Raw genomic sequence first — 20,587 nt, forward strand, 5'->3', positions numbered from 1 at the left:
GGAGTGGTGAATGCCATTAGCAAGTGCTAGTCAGTTCCATCACTGGCCTGGCCATGTCAACGTGATCCTCAGATTGGAGTGTCTTCTCTTTCATGGTGCAGCCATTTCTGCTTGCAAGGCCAGCTACAGTCAACTGAAGCTGAGATTCACGATGTGGATTCACAGTCTCTTCGTTCTAGATCTTGCACAGTTCCCCCAGAGTAGGACAGCTGGAACGTTGGGTCTGGTTCTGGAGTGTGAGTCACCATCTCCTCTCTTGCAGCCTCATCTATCTCGCAGGGTTATTCTAAGACTAACAGTACAATCTTATATGCATCGTCTCAGCAGCAAGTCCAAGCAAATTCAAAGAGGCTTTCCCTTAGATAAACATGCAGCAAGGAAGTGGCCCACTACCGCTGGAGCGCCGACTCTCCGGGAGGCCATTCTGCCTCACCACCCTGATGTCTCTGGGGACTTCTTGAAGTGAAGGTATGGTGGCCTTGATGAGCTCTGTTGTATGTGATCCACCTGCATTAGCTGGCTTTTGACCAACAGGTGCTTGCCCGCCTGTTGCCCCCACAGGCTTCTACAGGTTTTGTTCTTTTCCCCTGAAATCAAACACCCTCTCCTGTACATACCACAAGTAAGCACATCTGTAGGAAACAGAGTCCTTTAAAGTCATTCAGACACAGACTTAGGCAAGTGTGTATATTCCGGTGTGTGTGTGTGTGTGTGTGTGTGTGTTTTGCTGTCTTCTGCACCCCAGTACTGCCTCTGGTGAGCATCGCATGGCAGCGGCTTTAGTGCTGTTGGCTTGTTTCCCAATTCTGGCAAATTTGTCAGTTTGCTTTAAACATTTATAGGTTGCCCTTCAAGATTTTGTTTTTAAAATCCCTGTTTTGAATTCCTGTGTAACAATGAAACTGTTTTAAATTTCTGTTGTTTGTATCCCCAACAACTTGTGATTCAAGGAAGCTCATACATGCAGTGAACAAGCAAACAAAACTATTCCATCTCATTTTATGAACCTTCAGTGGTGTAAAACAGCAATTGATGACATTTCAGAAGCTGGCAGCACACACACCCTTTGATATATTGATGGGTTTAAAACAATTTAACAACAGCAGCTGTACAGAGCATTCAAGCTCAGAAATTCAGCTCAGCGTCTCAACTAATAGAGGTTCAAAATAAAATGGATTTCCCAAGACCCATTTAATAATACTCTGCCACAATGTACAGTTGTGGAAGCTGACTTATTTAAGTGCAATTCATCAACCCACGCCAAAAACAAGGAAAAATTATGCTTGGGTATTAAACAGAAATGCCTAAGTGTTCTATCTGCATACCAGCTGAAGGAAAACAAAGAGTCAGTGAATGAGTAAATGTATTAGCATTGACTCTGTGTCTTGTACTTCCTTGCCTTCAGTGCTTTAAAAAGAGATTTAAAATATTTTTAAAAGAGTAAGATTGTTCAGCACCACCATTTTCAGCAGAATCTTGCAGTGTGGAGAAGGAAGAACTTGATTTCTCAGCATTTAGGAAAATAATTTTCTTCCTGTGCATGTATTTCAGACATAATAGTAAACAAAGCAGAAGAGATGAGGTAAAACTGAATGTCTTTCTCCCACCCTTCTTCCCAACAGGTTGAAATACGCAGTCATTTCAACTCTGGTTAATTTTGTTCCTTGATCAAAGAGGGGAAAAGTAATTAGAAGTTATCGATAGTTTCATTACACCAGGGCTTCTCAGTCTGTTTCTCATGCAGTTTCCTCCTTCCCCTCCTCAACTATGGGTGCAAAGTCCCCTTCCTAATCATGCCTCATGTCCCCAACGTGAGGGCAGATGGAGGGTCCTATTTTTTCTTCTCAGCTTCAGTTGTGCAGGTGGCTGTTTCCTGATACAGTTATTGGCCATTTATGTGTCCTCCCTCCACAAGAGGAAACATGAATCTGCCTAAAACTGTATTTGGTGATTTAGACATATTGATGCCCATTTTGGAATATTTACTACAAATTCAACAAATACAAGGCATTGCCTCTTAGTGGAGAAGACCACAATGGGGTGATTTTTGGATCTGTTCAAGAGGCTACCCAAATGTGAATGGGAGTGGCTAATTCGTACTCTACCATCAGGTGGCAAAACTAGAGACCCAGAAGGGAGCACATGCCCATTGCGGTGTAGTGGTTAAGAGCCAGTGCGGTGTAGTGGTTAAGAGCATGGGACTGGGACTCAGAGAATCTGGGTTCTAGTCCCCGCTCAGCCATGGAGCCAACTGGGTGACTTTGGGCCAGTCACAGACTCTCAGCCCAACCTACCTCACAGGGTTGTTGTTGTGGGGCTAAGATGGAGGAGATGTAAGCTGCCTTGAGCCCTTTGTAGGAAAAAGGCAGGATATAAATCGATAAATAAATAAATAATAAATGGCCAACTTCCAAGGTAGGCATAGTTAGGCACCTGTCAAAGGCCCATACGAGCAAGCAGCCTGTGGCATCTCCTGCTCTTCACCACCAGCATCGTGCTCATTCACTGCCCCTTGCTTTGACCCAGACAACATTGGTGGTGGTGGTGGTGGTGGTGGTGGTGAGATGCCCCTGCTTGCTCCCTTGGCTCTCTGCCTGACAAGCGCGCAAGTGGTAGCCATGAGGAGAAAGAGCAGGGACTAGAGTTGGTGGCATTGGCCATGAGAGGGCAGACTCACTGCAGGAGGGTCCCATGCAAGAAGTTTTGTGCAAGGACCTGAATGCACCTTTCCAAAGATGTGTGGCACCTTAGAGGCTAACAGATGGCCTTGAGTTTTCATTGGCTGCTTTTATACCACAGTACAACCGTAAAGCCTTTAAATTGCCACAAGATGCTTTTGTGTGTGTTTGCTATAATAAACTTAGTGCAGCAGAACCAGCCTGGCGCCAGGCTGATCATTTGGCTAGGCGTAAACCACTCACCTGTGGTTTGAACAGGACCTCAGTATCTAAAGCAGCTTTCTCCAGATTGGTATCCTCCAGATGTTTTAGACAATTCCTATCACCATAGACCATTGGTCATGATAGCTAGGGCAGATGGGAGATGTGGTACAAAACCTAGAGAGAGCATCAAATTAGGGAAAGCTGGTCTAAATTATCTTTAGGTATCTTTCCAAAAATACCTAACAGAGACCAGGTATTCACAGCGGAGGCCCTTCTTTGACTTAGTCTGAGGCGTGAAAAGGTGGTGCAAGGAAGAAATACATTTTGGCAATGCTCCATTCCCTTCACTTGTGCAACACGTGTTGCCCAGATTATTACCTTTCTCTCACAATGCAGATCAGTTTTTTCCTCTTGAATTTTAGTATTGCTTTGACCTCATTTAAGAAGCTGATATTAATATTTTAGCCTGTCCTTTTATTGCATCTTGAATGCTTTTGTTGTGTGTTTTAGCTCTCTGCATGGTTGTATCACATTACAGTGCCCAGTATTATGCTTATTCTCTCTTCTGGTTTTGGTTTGATTGGATTTAGGTATTGTCTTATTGAGTTGATTGTATGAGGCTGCATGTCCTTCATTTAAAAAAAATGAATTGCAAGTTGCCCAGAGAAAGTATATCATGAGTCATCTCAAGAACGCAATTAATAAAATAGTACTTTTTAACAGAAGCCATGCTTCTGTTATAGCATTCTCTTTCCACAACAGTACTCTCGAGTCTGTGGACACAAATGCTGTCGGAGGCAGGCAAAAAACTTTTTGTTCCAGCAAGCCTTTATAGACTGAACCTGCCAGATTTGCATTGGAATACATATATTGTCTATATTTCCATTGTTTTAACCTTAGTATTTTATATATTTTAGCTGATTTAATTGTATATTTAAGTTTATACATTTTATTTATTTTTCAATTTATGTTCTACAACCAATAGTCCAAAAAGGGCTATCTAGAGCTCTCTGGTATAGTACTGTGTAAGTTTTTAATGCTGTAGTCAGCCTGAGGCCCAGTATTGGGAATTGGTGAACTACAAATACATATAATAATAATACTAATAAATATATAATAGTAGTAGTTATCAGGACAACTAGCCACTAGTGGCCTTATCCACCATAAATCTGTCCAATTTTCCTTTTAGAGTCATCTAAGATGGCAGCCACAACTACATCTTCTTGTAGCAAACTGCAGTTTACCTCTGTCCTGTGGGAAGAAATATTTATTTGTCTTGAATCTCCCACCAGTATTATGAGACAGGGATAAACACACGTTCAGTTGTCACATTGATGATCAATAGGGCAATTACAGGTTATTAACAGAAAATGGAAACCATGAGTGCCCCTGCTTCTTCCCAACAACCGTTGATTTAAATAACTTGTGAGTTGTCATGATATGCAATCCAGGTCATAGTGACCCTAAGAAACAAAGAAAGAGAAGCCAACTTGGATAACAAGTAGCTCTTTAGTGACAAAGTATGTCAGACAATGGCTTTACCAGTTAAGCAAGGAAAAAATATTAACAAAAGATTTCAAGGTGTGCAAACAAATACATACATTTCAAATACATACATTTGAAAACACACACATAAAATAAGGCACAGTACTTTACTACCAGGGGGTTCTGCAGAGCCCCTAAAACCCTTCTATCATGAGAAGGGTAAAAACACAACACTAGATGGATATTGTCTGTGAATAATTTAAAACATAGAACTGAAGCACTGGAGATATTCACAAGCATAAAGAGTCTCTCCCACCCACCCCTCTTGGCTTTCCACATATGCATTTAACATGGTGCAAACCACCTTCTCCATTACAATGGCTGTTGTAAGAAAGCTTAAGGCTTGAACGTATTTTTCCACATTCGAATAAGCAGTATTGCTAACACTATTGAATTTTAACTCCTGCCAGGAGTGTCCAGCTTTGAGTTTAACAAGCTATAAAACTAGTGGATATGAAAGCACAACATCTTTTATAAAAATATCCACTGTTTTAAATGGAAGATAAACCTGAAAGAATAGAATGAGGTCTTCTTCTATGTTTGCTGAGTTCCTCATATAACACCTTTAATGATGGACCAGTCATGATAATGAGAACCAAGAGAGAAAATTGATCCTCAGCTCCCATAAACAACACACCAAGCCGTGACCAGTCTGACAAGTAAACATGTCTAGAATGTAACAATTCCCTCCAAACTGTGCTTTTTAAAGTGCTGCTTGAGGAAGCATCCTAGGCACCAGTCCAATTTATTCACTCTTCTTATTAGTCGCATCCTGGTCTAAGGCAGGAGGGCTGCTTGGTATAAAACTGCTTCCATTAGCAATTTCTTTCTTTGACAGAACACTGTAGAGAGAGAAGATTTCTGCTTTCAGGTCTCACATAAATTCCAAGTCTCAGAGGTGAGCTTGCCCATTATTCAAAATTCTCAGAACATTCCTCATTACAGTTTATTTCCCTCTCTTCACATATCTTCTCAAAGCCCTTCAAAAGGGGGCCACACCACTTATTTTGGCATTGAGAGAGGGATGATAATACCATTTTAGCAGTATTATTTTTGAAGGTTTTTCTAGTGTGCTGTACATTCCTCTATATGCAGTAAATAGCTTTCGATTTCAAAAGCACCAGAACACTTGCTGAGATACTGTAATAATTACAATGATAATAGGATTCATATCCTTGCAGGCCAAGTGCAAAACATTCACTATAAAGAGTACATTTGAGCTAATGTTGCATTAGTCAGGCCAGGCAGTCTGGCATTAACACTTGGCCAAACCAAATGTTAACATGCTAACTGTATCGGTGACTGCAACTGGTTTTTAAGGTATAAGTAAATTAAGTCTTCTTTTGTCTTAACAAGATTCTAAATGGGAAAGATTCTGTATAGATTCAGCAGTAATAAGAGCAGACTAGAGGTGGCACTATAATGTAAGCCCTTCTAGGCCAGCTTTATGTTGACAGTAAGATTTCATGTCCAAGGAAGGGAGGAGGAGGACAGATCCAGACATGCTACCTTGCTTACCAAAGGCCCTTGACTACAGCCTCTACCTTTAGGTTTAACTGGCAATTTTGGGGATGGTCTCTTACAAGACACCACTCTCTCCATAGAATTGTTTTGGCTTCTTCTTGGCTACATACATGCACATAGTTATATGGAAAAACAAAGCAGTGTGTGGATATGACCACTTCCCCCTAATGCTTACTGCCAATATATTCCCTGTCCTTCAACATTCAGGCTTATTTTTTGTACTATATGCACAGGATCACTACCCTTGCCTCCATTCATGTGTTGCGGAATAGTATACATAGTCTTCCGTATTCTTTTATGTGGAAGTAGTATCTCCTGCCCAGTTGTTAAAACCCAGAGGTTGGTTGCTTAAACATATTAAAGAAATACTGAGTTGTCATAAAAATTGTTATGAGTAACTCAAACTGAGTTTTACCACCATACAGAAAGGCAGGCAGGGGTATTACTCAACACCCCAATATTTCTCAGCATGCAATTATACATAGGAATATTACAGATGAGACGTGTCTGCCACACTTCCTTATTTCAGAGATTTCACTCCCAGATACTTTAAAAAGGGGCTGAAATTTACAGAATGAAAAATCTAGCAACTCATACTAACAGTTTGGAAAAGGCATCTCAAAAGGCAAAAACAGGGTCACGATTTATCCTGGAAATGATTTACTCCTGGAACAGGAACCAGAAGAGAAATGGGGTGGATGGATTCCTGGTGGAGAGACACAGCTAGAGCATACACAAAAGTCAATTGTCTATGACTTACTATATTGAAGAATGATACCAGACTACTGGTCTATTTAGCCCAGTATAAATGGACCAGCATGATGGCCAAAGCTCTGTCCCAGGATTGCTTCCTGAGTTTGTGGAGGTAAGAATTGGGTATACAAATGAGAAAGAGAAAATTATAAGAGGGGTCCGTGGAGAGTTAGCTTAAACTTCCTGCACACATAATTTATTTAACCAAAAGACTCTGTAAAACTCTAGTTTCAGTGACATTCAACGCCCCAGTAAAATAAGAGTCGCTACTGAATATTGATCAGATTTATTCTGATCACGCGAGTTAGTACTTACTTTGGAGTGAGCCAGTAGTTGAGCAGAGTTGTGAGAGACAAGTAGCAGACGCTTACCACTGCAGACACGGCCAGGGACAGCATTCCCAGTCCACCAAGGACACACAGCAGGGTGACACCGCCCATCGAGATCACTAAACCTGCCAAGAGCAAGGAGCAGCAAGTTCTACGTGTCGTGCCGGGACAGCATGTAACCACCCCCTTTTTTGACTGGTGGAGGGGGCACTGGGGTGTTCCATGGGGCTCTGCTCCCAAAACTATTTCCCAGAATTCTGAGTGTTCGTGGGTGCCAGCAGGTGTTTTCCCCTTCGTCCTCAGCTTAATTACCATGCAGGGAGCAAATTTTGATGGGGATTACAGGTTAGAAAGAAAAACTAGACACTCAGTGTGCCTTCCAGGCCAGGGATCTTTCCTGGCGCTGTTGGGAAGGAATCTGGGCTTTTACATAAGCGTGTGCTGTACCACTGAGCTCTAAAGCCCTAACTCAGTGGGAGTTCCATCACCCAGTGCCATTTAAGGAATAAAACACTACTTACCTTCCATGATAATCACCCCAACACAGGCGATCACAGTTGTGGCGACAACAAAAAACAGAAAGAATGCAACAGGAATGGCAGACGCTGCAAGGAAGACCACTAGTGACAGGGTGAGAAAGGGGTGGTCATCTAAGTACCGGCCTACCCGGGAGTTCATAAAAGCAACAACCTGTAATATAAATAGAAAGGCAGGGAGGTTTGAAATATCCTTACTAAGATAATCAAACAGTCTCAGAAAGTAAAGTCGCTCCAGGAGGGAATCATGCCTCTGATATAGTCAATTCATGCAGACATTCTCAAGTATGAAGATCTGGCCAGTCTTTTGAAACTACTTATTATGAAACAGCTGCACATGTGGCAAGTTCAATCCTGCATGCGGCAGGAGACATGCTCTGGTAATGCGCAGGCTGAAGTAAAGATGGCTGTTAAAATGCAGATCAGGACTGCCAAAAATACAGAAGCTAAAAAGCAATATTGGAGATATAATTTGCAGGATTTCTGTGGAAGTGAAAACACTGAAGGAAGTTGTTCAGAGCTCAGTTATTCTAGAGGATGGGCAGCTGATTTGCCACTGTGTGAACAGAATGCTGGACTAGGTGGTCTGATCCAGTATGGCTTTTCTTAAGTTCTTACTCGTTCTCTAACTTGGAGATTATCTTGAAGTGCCAGATATCTGGCTGGCCAGCCTTCTATCAGAAAGAGGAGCTATGCTGTGTAGACTGGGAAGGGAAGATGTTGCGTCTTCCTGGTTCATCCAGGGGCAATTTGAAACTTGGTATTTTGCTTCTATTTGTGTGTGTGAGCCCATCCATAAACAGAAGGAGAAAAAGTCACAATAAAATCATGAAAACATTCATAACTCACATGTGAGTTGCTGTGAACAGTTTCCAGCACGGCCTGCCACCGTTTCTGGAGTTCCTGTATTTCTTTCGACATGATGCAAGTTTTGGCCCAAATTTGTCGTAAAATCAGTGCATTTTTAAACACCAAACCTTAAAAGAAATGTATCATTATTTTAATATTGCTTCTGATTAATGCATAATACACCTAAGAACTCAGAAAAAAAAGAAATATTTTGCTAATAGGTATGTGAACAAAAACATTAATGAAGGTCTCAGTACTGTAAGGGCACACTCCTATGTATATGAATGTTTAGACAAAAAAAGTCCTACAGCTCTCAGCATTCCCTAACCAGCATGATTCCATCAATTTGTGATCAACTGGAAGCTATGTTCTATTTGTAATCTGATTAAAGATAGCTTATTTGATTAAATACATGGGGTTTGAAAACTTTTTTTTTTTTGCATAAATGTGCAGGCGAGTATGTTCCCCTCCACACAATGGCTTCAATCTAGGGAAAAGATGAAGAGTATTTCTGTTTGGGCAAGGCAGTTCCACTGAATTCCGTTGATTTCTCTGTCCTGCTACAGCCTTACACATGGATCCCAGCATAACAGGTTACTCAACTAGATTCTGCAGTCCTAATACAAATATATGAAACATAAAATGCTGCCATTAGATAAACAAATTTAAAATAGGATATGTAGTATACACAAGCAAGGTGTTCAGGTCCTGAATCATTTTCTTAGGAAAGCTACTTTTCCAGTTTGATCAGACATAGAGTTTCCTTGCTGAAGTTTTTAGGAGACATTATCAACATGCCTCTTCAGTCAGAATTAAAAACAAATAAAAATCACAGAGATAAGCTTTGCAACCCCAGTGTCTCCCTCTGTCCCTCTCCCCCAGCCCTCTTGTTTTCTGTGCGCACCTGTTTTTTTCATCATTGCTTTTAAGTCTTTGCCTGATCCCCATAGGTGAAATTCCACTCTGGCAGGTAAATAGGCTAGTGAAGGAGGAATTAAAAGTACTGCTTCTCTCTTCTGTGCCCAATACAAAAACCTAGAGGAGGCGAGCTTTCTGTGCTATGCCCGGCACAGAAAAGGCATCGGACTATTGGAAGAGGGACAGAGCTTTTCATTCTGTCAGCTCCCAGCAGGTCAGTAAAATAAATATGTGTAATTGCAGTTGAATACCTTATGTGGCTTATTTACAGGGCTAGATTATAATCTTACAAGCAGGACTCAGTTGCTTTTTAACCTCTTTGTAGATCTACTTTAATAAAAAGAATATATTTAGTACAAAGGGTTAAGGTGCTAGGAAATCATTTCCTTCACTTTTATTATTCTGGCTATACCCCCCTCTCCCATAGTGTTGATATTAAAATATTTGTAAGTGCTTTACAAAAATGAAAATATATTATGGTATATATATTATTTTGTTTCATCATAAAACATTTATATAAAACATTAATAGAAGCATTAAGACCAATTAAAACCATTACAACACACAGTTAAAAACAGAAAGACTGGGCAGCACAGGGAAATTGTGGGTAAAGAACAGGGTCTAAAGCATGTTATGAAATGTTATAAACGTTATAAACTTTCTTGACTCAGCGCTTCCCTCTGCATGGGCTAGCCATGCCTGGAGCTTCTCCAAGCACTACAGCTGGTCAGAGACCTTTCCTATTTTTACACTCCAGTTTCAGCATATCCTGACAAGCTTAACAAACATATAAATCTCAGAACAATATTGGTGACTCATCTGCAAGAGACGCTGTCTACTGTCATGTTCTCTGGCCTTGACACCTCCTCTGACCCCAGGAAGAACTCATAAACTGGAGGAGCACTGTCTAGTGAATCATAATCGATCACGCTAGGATCTTCCAGATCAAGGTATGTGTATAGTTATACTCAACTTGTCAGACTCAAAGGGCTGGGGAAGTAGGATATGGCCCTTTAAGAGATATACAACTCCTCAGCAGGGCTGGGGTTAACATCAGGCCCATATCAGCCAGCCTTAATAAAGCCTCAGAAGGCCTCTACACACTACTGAGAGAACAACTCTTCTTGAGTTCCCGCCTGCTTTGTTGCACTTTACTTTGCCTGGCTCTCCTTGTAAGTATTTCTTTGGATTGGCTACTGAGCTGAACTAGATAAAACATTTGTTCCCACAGAGCAGCAGTTCCGTAAATATTTGTAAGTATTTATGGAAGCAGCTACCATTGATAAAGGCTTTAATGGGAAATGCTTCTGTTTAGTGCTAGTGTAAAGGAAAACAGGGACCACCTCCCCAAGTAGCCAGGTAGTTTGGCATGATGAAACTTGCAGACTAAAACATCTGGAGGCACCAGGTTGAAGAAAGTTGCTGCAAGGACAAACCTTTGATTTCTGATACTATCTCCTAGGAACTTCCACTCCAAAAATCCCATGCCAGGAGCATTAAACATGTGTACTACAAAGTGCATTTTAAAAAGTAATGGCCACACCAACAGATTCAGATGCCCACACAGAAAGGAATCCAGCAGATGTACCTAAGACATTAGAAAGATTACTGCTTTTTTGGTAAGTAAACATCAACCTGGTTTTGATTCTTAAATCGAAAAACATTTTCATGTGAAACTATCAGATGGGCTCTTCTGAAGTAAGAATAGCAGTTTCAGAATGTTGAAGAGTGGAGGAAGTACAAATCACATTCAGGAAAAATGGAAGCTCAGCCAAACCCTTGGTCTCCTTAGTCGAGTATTGTCAACGTTGACTGGCAAAAAGTCTCAAGGGTTTCATGCATGTCCCCCCCTCCCCCAAATCTGGAGATCTCAGGAAATCACACCTGAGACCTCCCATCAATCTCTATTATCATGGTTGCACAATGGAAAAAGAAAATTCTAGAGGAAAGCCCAATTTATACGAGCAACAGACCCAAACTGTATCTCTGCAGGATGCAGGTAAGAGTTCTATGATCTTCAACTTCTCCATGAAGAAGCATGTGTACATAGAAACATCATATTCCAGGAAGATTAGCCTGAATCCTAATTCTTGACAAGCTGGCTTTCTCCCTTTAAGGAGGGCTTTTGTTTTTGGTAGGGGCAGTTAACAGATGCCTCCAGCTGCAGCCTCAAGTGCAGCTTTCATCACTATGTCATTCTCCCACAAGCTGGGAGAAGCTTTCATCACTATGTCATTCAGCTGAATACATAAACTAGGTCAAAGTTAGCTACACCCCTTTCATGTATGCATATTTCCATCAGGGTGGGTGTATATATTTAGAGAAGACTGCTCTGCAGCCAAATCATGTGTAAGAGATTTTAAGCTACTTGATGAGTATAACAAGGGACTGTCCTCCTTTGGATTTGATAGCTGCACATAGTTCTTAAGTTTTGATTGTAAGTCACCTTGCGGATCTTAATTAGGCCAAAAGGTGACTTACATGTTTACAAGAACAGAAAATTAATAAAATTCTGGAACTACTCATATTTTAGAAGAGCACACCCATATGATGATTTGCTACTAAAATATTCCTTTGCAAGTGCACTTAGTTCCAAAAAGCACACTATTTCTAATCCTTATATACAGTCTTTCTGCAAATGTCTTAAGCTGGTCCTACCTGGGCAAGTTTTGATACATATTACTATAGATTATCTTTGGTATAGTGCTGGTACTACCAGTTGTTTCCAACTAGGGACCAAAACCTGAATCAGATTTTACACAGGACTGTGCATGAGTCTGCCATCCACCTGCTTGGTGGGAATTAACTGCAAAGATCGCATGCTTTTTGTGCGACCCTGTGGCATTTCTGCCTCTCCTGCCTTCGGGGGCTCACGAAAGGGAGGTCACCGCAGCCGAAGTGGGAGTGGGATGGCGTGGAGAGGCAACACCGTCCTATTGCTGCCTTCCCCTTCCCAAGACAGTGCCACCCAGAGGTGTGGGACAACACGTCCCATCCATCCAGAACCTGTGCACAGGATGCCAGCTTAGTAAGGGCCATTCCTGTCGACCTCTGGCGGCCACGCGCTCAGAAGCCCCCCAGAAGAGCGGGGCAGCGAACGCGTGGAGGGAAAGCGCGGGAGCCCGGGGCGCTTTCCCTGTTGAACGCCTGCCTGTCCCGCCTCCCGAGAGGCTCTGGAGAGCAGGGAGGGAGAGGAGGAGGAGGGCAGGGACGGAGCGTCCAGACAAGGCCGGTGCGCCGTGGCTTCCCGCCGCACACGCGTCTTGCTGACCGGGCCGCGGGAGCGTGCAGAGCGGGGCTCTCGGTCGGCTTCTGCCCGCCCGCCCGCGCGCGAAGGGCTGGCGGAGGTGGCGGCAACCCTCCCCGCTGCTCCCCGTGGCGGCTGCAGCCTTCCTCTCCCCCTCCTCCCGCAGGGCTTGTGGAGGCCTCCCGCGGGGCCGGCCGCCTGCCCGCCCGCCTCTGTCCGTCTCTCGCCCTACCTCAGCTCGACGCCGCAGCCGCCGCTTCTCGGCCGCGGTGCTGCTGGCCGCCGGTGCCCGCCTGGGCCTCGCCCCGCGTGGGAGGCAGAGCTGGGCTCGGCCGCCGGAGCCAGTCCCGCCTCTCCTCCTCTCCTCCCGCGCCTGGGCCGCGGCTCGGCTCGGCTCAGCGCCTTCCTTCTCCCCCACCGCCTCCGGGCTGGGCTGGGCCAGGCCGGCCGGGCGGGCTCCTCTGAGGCGCGCAAAAGCACCCCCGCGGCCGCCCCCCGACCGCCGGGGCGCCGCTGGGCCTCCGCTCCGCGTCCACTCATATTTCATGTCTGCCCTTCATTTCCACGTACAGCATTTGTAAACCGTGCCGTCGCTGAGACAGAAGGTAAAACGGGCGCAGAATAAAAGCAACACTTTAAAAGCAGGATGGTGTTAACATCCTGGCTGGCCGGCAGGGAGCAAGGATGTGTGCAGCAAGAAGGAAGCGGGCTTAGTAGAAACTTAACCGAAACAACAACAGAAACAATAAACTTAATAGAAGCAAAACAATGGCGTCATCTTGCAGGGCTTCTTCCTGGAAAGGCAGCTTAGAACGATTTTGAGTAATGAGAACAATAAATAGTGGTGTTACGGTTTAGGCCTTGAAACAATGCTTTTAATTTGCAATGTTTCCCTCTTCCATGTGTCTCTCCATTCATTGCAACCTGACAACAACTGTGAGAGAGAGGTTAGGCTGAGACTTAGTCCAGCTTCACCTAATGGCCTTCATCAACATACGATATTTCTCCTTTCTCCCACTCCCTTTTTCCACTCTGTTAAGGGTCATGTTTATGGTGAGTGCCTTTGTTGTTACCACATGTTAATATTACTGTTACCACTATCAAGGATAACAAACGCTCCCAGTGTGCTTCTCCACTGCATTTCTAGGCCATGCATTAGCTGAAACCCTCTGGGCAGTTCACAGACCAAAACTTCAAACTGAAATACAGTAAAACATAACAACTGTGAGTTTAAAACAGAACCCAAGATAAAAAGTGAGCAGTAGTGCAAAGAGCTAAAGATGCACTAAAAGCTTGTTTGTGGCAGGCAACCTTTCTGTGCAGGGCATTCTGCCACCAGCAGCTTACAAGTAGCTTTTAGCAAACAAAATAATTTAAACAGAATCCCAATAAAACAGTGGTTGGGTTCAGTCAACCTGATGACCCACACTTAAGGGCAGAGTATGGGTTGAACGTGGGTTACTGTTGAAGCCATGTTGAAACATGGGTTATCTTGGTTGGGTTCGGAGAACTCATGTTTCAACAATGTATGATTCAATAGCAATCCATACTCAAGGCCTGTGTGCATGTATTGTGTTGTTTTAATTGAAACCAGATAGCTGCATTTACTAGTGAAACATATTTCTAGTAGTCATTTGTCAGGTCTAACACCCCCAGGACAAGTGCAGCAATATTATATTCATTTATAGATTCAAAGAAGTTGGTGAAGATAACTGAAATTATGTAGGCTGATGAACACAAGACTTTTTTAAATTTTAGCCTGTGATTCATTTCACACCTAGTACTACCAGTTGTTCTTAGCTTTTTCTCCTTGACAGATATATTTTTTCTTGAGAAGGAAAAAGAAATGATGGGTTACCTTTCATAAAATTTTATATTGGAGGCAGAGTAATTGTAGAATAAAAGCCTTGTCAGGAAGCACTGAGAGAAGGAGAGAGAGAGAGAGAAAGAAAAAAATGGTTTTAAATTGAGAAGATATAATCTTTTATTCTAACATGAAAAACAGCAAAGAACAATGGACTGATTAAAGTTTTTCATTTGATTAAAAAAACAGTTGACTCAGTACTACAGCCCTACTATTTTCTGGATTTCTAGCCCAACCTCTCAGTTTTACAGATGTGCATAATGTTCTTTAAAACACTTTCCCAGTGTGACATTACAAAATAGAAACAATAATAAGTTATGCATAAAATAAAACTGTAAATGCTAAGCTAAATTGGCAGAACAGCATAATAAAAACCTCATTCTGGGAACATCAAGAGGGCTTCACATAGCATTCACATGACAAAAAAGTGGTTCCAGATCAGTTCTTTGGGGTGATTATTGTAAGGGTGGAATGCTGCTACCGAGAAGGACCATTCCCTGGTTTCTGACTTGCTGTACTTATGATGCCATGGGCAGCTGAAGGTGGTCGTCCATTCATAGAAAGTCTCTCAGGGAGATAGATGATTATTCAGGTAGCACCAACAGGTATTAACAATAGACACTAACAATTTGACATGAGCCTTGAACAGAAACAGGGTAATTGCTTAAGCACTGATTAGATAACTCATCAGCACTCAGTCTCAGCCAGTGCTTTTTTTGTAAGAAAAAAAGTGCTGGAACTCATGAAATTATTTACATTTTGCATGTGGTCCATCACTGCACACACACATGTCAGTTGTGTAACGAAACATAATGGTTGCCACCCACAGTACGCACTCAGTGCGTGACCACATGACCAATCACAAGCCAAGCAGTGCCAGCAGCGCGGACGAAGCACGCATGCATCAGATTCGACACACAAGCAGCCCGCATGCACCATTTTAATGATTTTGCCGCCGACCTGCTACGCTTGACAGGGCGATTCAAATCCACGTGGACCAAACATCAAATTTTCAAAAGTTACTTTTAAAACTTGGGCAATCTGTCGAAAAAAGGTGCCGGAACTCTGTTCCGGTGCGTTCTATGACAAAAAAAGCACTGGTCTCAGCTAATTATCCTTCAAGTGTATTTTGTACTAGATGCAGTTTCTAAACCATGACCAAAGGAAGTCCCACAGATAAAACATCACAATAGTCTAATCTAGAGGTTATATTGACACATGAATCAGTGGTAGTAGGATAATTCAGGAAGGACTGCATTGTTTCAAGTTTTTGCAGGTAGAGGCCTCAGGAATCTGAACTGAGAGAACTAGAACTAGGAATACTCTCAAATTGTATACTTGCTCCTGGAGGAAATGTATTTATTTATTTATTTATTAAAACATTTTTATGCCGCCCCATTCGCCGAAGCCTCGGGGCGGCTTACAACATTAAGTTAGAATACAAACATTAAATTATAATATTAAAATGTTTGTAAAGTGCAAACATTAAGTTAAAATACAAAAAATGTCAATATAAAATAAGTCGCCCTGGCCAGATAAAATCCAATAATATTAACAATTAAAATGACGCTTAAATAAAAAGGTCTTCGCCTGGCGCTGAAAAACAAATAACGACGGCGCCAGGCGGACCTCTCTGGGGAGCGCATTCCATAGATTAGGAAATGCATCCCATCCAGATGTGGCTGAGCAACCACCAATCTGAACAGCTAAATCAGCTTTTCCAGCTGATGATCTTCAACTGGTTTATTGGCCTTCTGCAATATGCACAGCTAATTCTCTCTTTCTTTCCTTGAAGAGTTAGATTTTTCTGCTACCCCTTGTTTTTGTCATTCATTTTTCAGCCCTACCCCAAGTTAATAATCCATCCTACCGTACCAAAATAGCTTTCGGTTGGTAGAGCAACAGTACTTTACGATTCCGGCCTGATGAGATCCAGCCTTGAAGAAGTTGCTGTTCCAGCCAACTGGGTGAATGGGGCAGGAAGGGGGTGTTGAGAAGGGAAGAAAGAGAGGACTCATTCTTATGTTGCCTAGTGACAATAATGCTGTCACCTTGGTTACAGGCTGACAAGTGGAGGAGAGTGTATCGTACATTGAAGTTCTTCTTGAGTGGTGAGCAGCACTCAGGCACAGAGACAGGTAACTAGGGGAGCAACAGGTAGAGGCAGACCCTTCCCCACTGTTTCTGACCCCTTGCTATGCACCCTGTAATAGTATTGAGAAGAGGCAGAGAAGGCTTGTGTTTGCTTTGCTTTGCTTTCCAACAGGAATCCTTGGGTTTGCTTTAGTTTCCACCCTTCTTTGCTAAAAGCATACTTGCCACCCTCCCACAAAATGGGGAAAATTAGATTTGGTAGTGGGGAAAGCCAGTTGAGAAGGTAGGGAAGCATCTGAGGGGGCAAAAGGCTGCAAGGAGAAAGGGAACTTGGAGAGAAAGCAAGCAAGGAAGGAAAAGAATGTTTTTATTACAAACAGAGAAAGGAGGAGACAGGTGGAAGTTTGGAAACAGGCACTCTATGAGAGAGAGGTGGCTGATACCTGCAGACTTTCCTTTCCTTCCAGTGCCAAATCAAAATGTGTCTTCTTGCTAATGCATTTCCATTTTCAAAAAGGTTATTTGTTTTGTTTGTTTGTGTGGTTGGTTGGCTTAGCGCGCAATTCTAGTTAATTTTAGACAGCAAACATCCATGCAGCTGCCAGCATCCATTTAACCAGCTATGCAGGTTAGTGCATGCTGAGAGTTTATTGATTCCATAGAAGAAGCCAGAGCCTTGAGCTTACAAGAGCTGGACGGGGTTGTCAAGGTCAGAGCATTAATCCAAAAGTTCACCATGAATGGAGACAACAGCATATGACAACTGCAGATGTGCAAGCATTGTTACGTGTCTTATCATCTTACTGCTACTGCATTTGCCTGTTTCTAATGTTATGTATATTGTTCCGGGGTCCCTAGTAGATGCTGGGTGGTATATAAATTTAATAAATAATTGTACTTATTCCAATTGGCTTTTCCTGAGTAAGTAGATAACAAGCATATACCACTCTCAACTTCAAAATTGCCTTAATGATCACTGTCAAGTTTTGATGGCAGTCTTTTTGAATATTCATTTTGTTTATGCCCTGCCTTGATTTTCTGTCAAGAAATGGCACACAAGGCAGCTGACAATAAAGCATAGGTTAAAAATAAATTCTTAATTAAAACATACTATAACAGCAAGCATATTAAAACACAACGTGTATGTATGTTTGTCTTCCATATCTTTATTGTTATAAATGTGTTGAATGAATAATGTAGTGCGAAGTCAAAATAAACATTTGACTGAGGAAGGACTGAACTGCAACTTGGTACTTTTGCCAAGAACAATTAGTTTGAGTTGTTGTGCAGATAGAAGGGGTGGACCTGAGGAGCTTTGGTAGAACAAAGATGGCAGAGGCATTGTTTTCCAGTTTGTAATCTTGGAGGGATGTTGGAAAATAGATCTGTAATAGCTACTTTTGCAAGATTTGGGAATGAATGTCAGTCCTGAAATTATTTTCCTCAATCACTGTGCTCCTTCCAGGTGTTTTAAACAAAGTGGTAGCAAACAATTTATTGTGAGAAGAAGACTGATCTAATTGGTACATTTGAAGCAACCCAGGAATAGCTGGTGCCACGGAAAAGTTGATGATGAATCCAAGACAGTCTGCCAAGATTGTGAGAGTAAGTATGTGCGACTGAACTATGTCTGGGCCTTGAGACAAAGACTGTATGCCAACTGGGATTGGAAAACCTTGCATGAAGGCCCTTCTTTTCTGGTTATGGGTTCTTAATTATCCTTGCCGCTAATTTTGTAGGTTGGAAACATTGTGATCTTAAATATGGTGAAACTTCCACCATTGTAAAGCAGGTTGTCTTTAATATGGCTCAAGTATGATAAGCTGGAAAGTATTAGTTCAGGGAATAGGCTTTTGGTGTTTATATTTTGGAAGGCTGAGCTGTTTCAATAGGATTAGTTTTTAATAGCTTTTCTCTCTTTGCACTAGCTTCATAAAGGTTTGACTAAAAAAGAAAGAAACACTGAAACGGGAAAAAGCATGGATCACGTAGCAGATGATGAGCCCCTGCTTAGCTGTTTTCTGTCACAGGAGCATAGAGTTGGAAGGAACTGAAGCTCACCTGCTGATGTTCTTCCCCATTATTGCTACCACCCGCTTCTTGAATTGGCAGCAAAAGCTACAGCTTCTCTTTCACATTGCCACCACATTGAACGCAGCTGGAGCGACTCTGGTTAGCAAGCCCCCTGCTAGGCTGTGGGCCCTCAGCGGGCGGCCAACGATGTTGACCTTTGGTGCAACCAGTCATTCAGGATGTGGTCTGAAAGTATCCGATACAGTCACCTCGCTTAAGTCAAAGTCTGTTCAGTACCTGGATGGGAAACCACCTGTAAAGTTGGGCACATTTTCATGAGATGTAAATGTACATCTTCATCATGATGAATTATAATCTCACCTTCTTCCCTGACTTGCTAGTTGGCAGGGTATTTTTTTCTCCCTGCCATAATATTAGAAGTAGGTAATACCGGGTAACAAAAGTAGATTTTCTCACGAATAGTAATAAGCATTCTTCAGGTTGAAAATGATATGGTAATAAACTGAAAGGGCTTCTCTTTCTGTGTGAAATTAGGTTTGCAGTTCAGGTATGGTATACAAATAGGATTCCCCAGGTTTTGATACCTGCCGTGTACAATAACCTGACACAGCAGTGTGATGTGGCTTCAAAAATGGCTAATGCCTGTGCTCAGACATGCCTTGTATATCTGCCTAATTTTGTAGGTGTTCTACAAATTTTATTTTACCCTGATTTCTTCCAGGCACAGAATGATTCTATCTATAACATGAGCCAGGTCAAACAAATTCCTGAGTTACCACCCTTGCCTCCTTTGGCTGCAGCAAAGCCCTCTGAACTGTACGAGGTATGTGTACACGTCTTCTGGGTTAAATGTTTTCTGCAAAGCGTGCAGTCCTATGCAAGTTTAGGGTTTTTGTTTTTTTAAATCTCACCAGGCCAGGGACTGCTGGGAGCTGTAGGATTTGTTTTTTCCTGCAACCTGGGTATGATTGCGTCTTCTGGTTTTGCTTATTGAATGCAAGTGGCACTCTGAAAAAGGCAGAATTGCAGATATATAATTTTAGATGGGATGCAGGTGGTGCAGTGATTTAAACTGCTGTGCTGCTGGGCTGGTTGATCGAAAGGTCGCCAGTTCGAATTTGCACAATGGGGTGAGTTCCCGTTGCTCCGTCCCAGCTCCTGCCAACCTTGCAGTTCGAAAGCATGCAAATGCAAGTAGATAAAAAGGTACCACTTCAGTGGGCAGGTAACAGCGTTCCTTGCACCCTGGTGTTTAGTCATGCTGGCCACATGACCACGGAGACCGTCTGTGGACAAACGCTGACTCCCTCGGCTAGGAGACGGAGATGAGCACCGCCCCCGAGAGTCAGGCATGACCGGACGTAACGTCAAGGGGAAACCTTTACCTTTACTTAATTTTAGATTCTGGACTTCATGGTCTTATTGGAGGGAGGTTTAGATGAAGTAGGTTTGCTTCAGTTGTAAGAGACATATTGAACAGTCCCGTCCCCCCACCATTCTCCCCGGCACTCTGTGCTTCGCAACTGCATCCACAATCACATGTCAGAAGAAACAAAAACAAGTAGCTTGTTTGCCAAACAAAAAGAATACTCTCAGCAATTACACAGGCTAAATCCACTTAAATCATGGCACAAATGGGACAACCCCAACAACTTGGAGTGTGTCTCTGCTGCTCTGATGGTAAATGTATCGACTTGGAAATAAGCACCAATTTGCTACACGATATTATGTCAAAATAATAAAGCGAGCATCTGTAGCCATGTACATGCCTGGCCATAACATTATTTTGAAGCTTAAAATGCTGCAGGAACCTGTTCTAGTTTTGTTGGATCCTGACCTGCGTGTGCATTAATGCACACCTGCTTCCCACCTGTGCTATTTGTACAGTCCTTTGGCAGTTCACTGGGCTTTGACCATGAGGTCACCACCGTGCCAGTCTGGTTTCTAGACATTGCAGCAGGATATTTTATGTTTACTTTTTTTTAAGAAGAATGGTTTCGCCACTGGTTATC

General features: G+C 42.6%; 2 protein-coding genes across 2 annotated transcripts in view; one reads left to right on the forward strand and one right to left on the reverse strand.

Moving 5' to 3' along the window:
* Positions 1–4,377: 4,377 nt before the first annotated feature.
* LDAF1 (lipid droplet assembly factor 1) lies at positions 4,378–12,862 on the reverse strand. The gene is made up of 5 exons (XM_044433857.1): positions 12,816–12,862; positions 8,419–8,546; positions 7,555–7,723; positions 7,020–7,158; positions 4,378–5,269 (listed from the first exon to the last, which is right to left on the reverse strand). The coding sequence occupies exons 2-5, from the start codon at positions 8,488–8,490 to the stop codon at positions 5,173–5,175; spliced, it is 477 nt and encodes a 158-aa protein (XP_044289792.1). The 5' UTR covers positions 8,491–8,546; positions 12,816–12,862; the 3' UTR covers positions 4,378–5,172.
* A 215-nt stretch (positions 12,863–13,077) lies between these two features.
* DNAH3 (dynein axonemal heavy chain 3) overlaps positions 13,078–20,587 on the forward strand; it is an 89,538-nt gene continuing 82,028 nt past the window's right edge. The window contains exons 1-4 of the mRNA XM_044433719.1: positions 13,078–13,188; positions 16,510–16,585; positions 18,007–18,146; positions 19,297–19,398. Coding sequence (XP_044289654.1) covers positions 18,111–18,146; positions 19,297–19,398 — 138 coding nt within the window. The 5' untranslated portion in view covers positions 13,078–13,188; positions 16,510–16,585; positions 18,007–18,110. The remainder of the gene's footprint in view (positions 13,189–16,509; positions 16,586–18,006; positions 18,147–19,296; positions 19,399–20,587) is intronic.

Source organism: Varanus komodoensis, unplaced genomic scaffold, assembly GCF_004798865.1.
Source record: "Varanus komodoensis strain SLA01 unplaced genomic scaffold, ASM479886v1 scaffold26, whole genome shotgun sequence".
Taxonomy (NCBI): domain Eukaryota; kingdom Metazoa; phylum Chordata; class Lepidosauria; order Squamata; family Varanidae; genus Varanus; species Varanus komodoensis.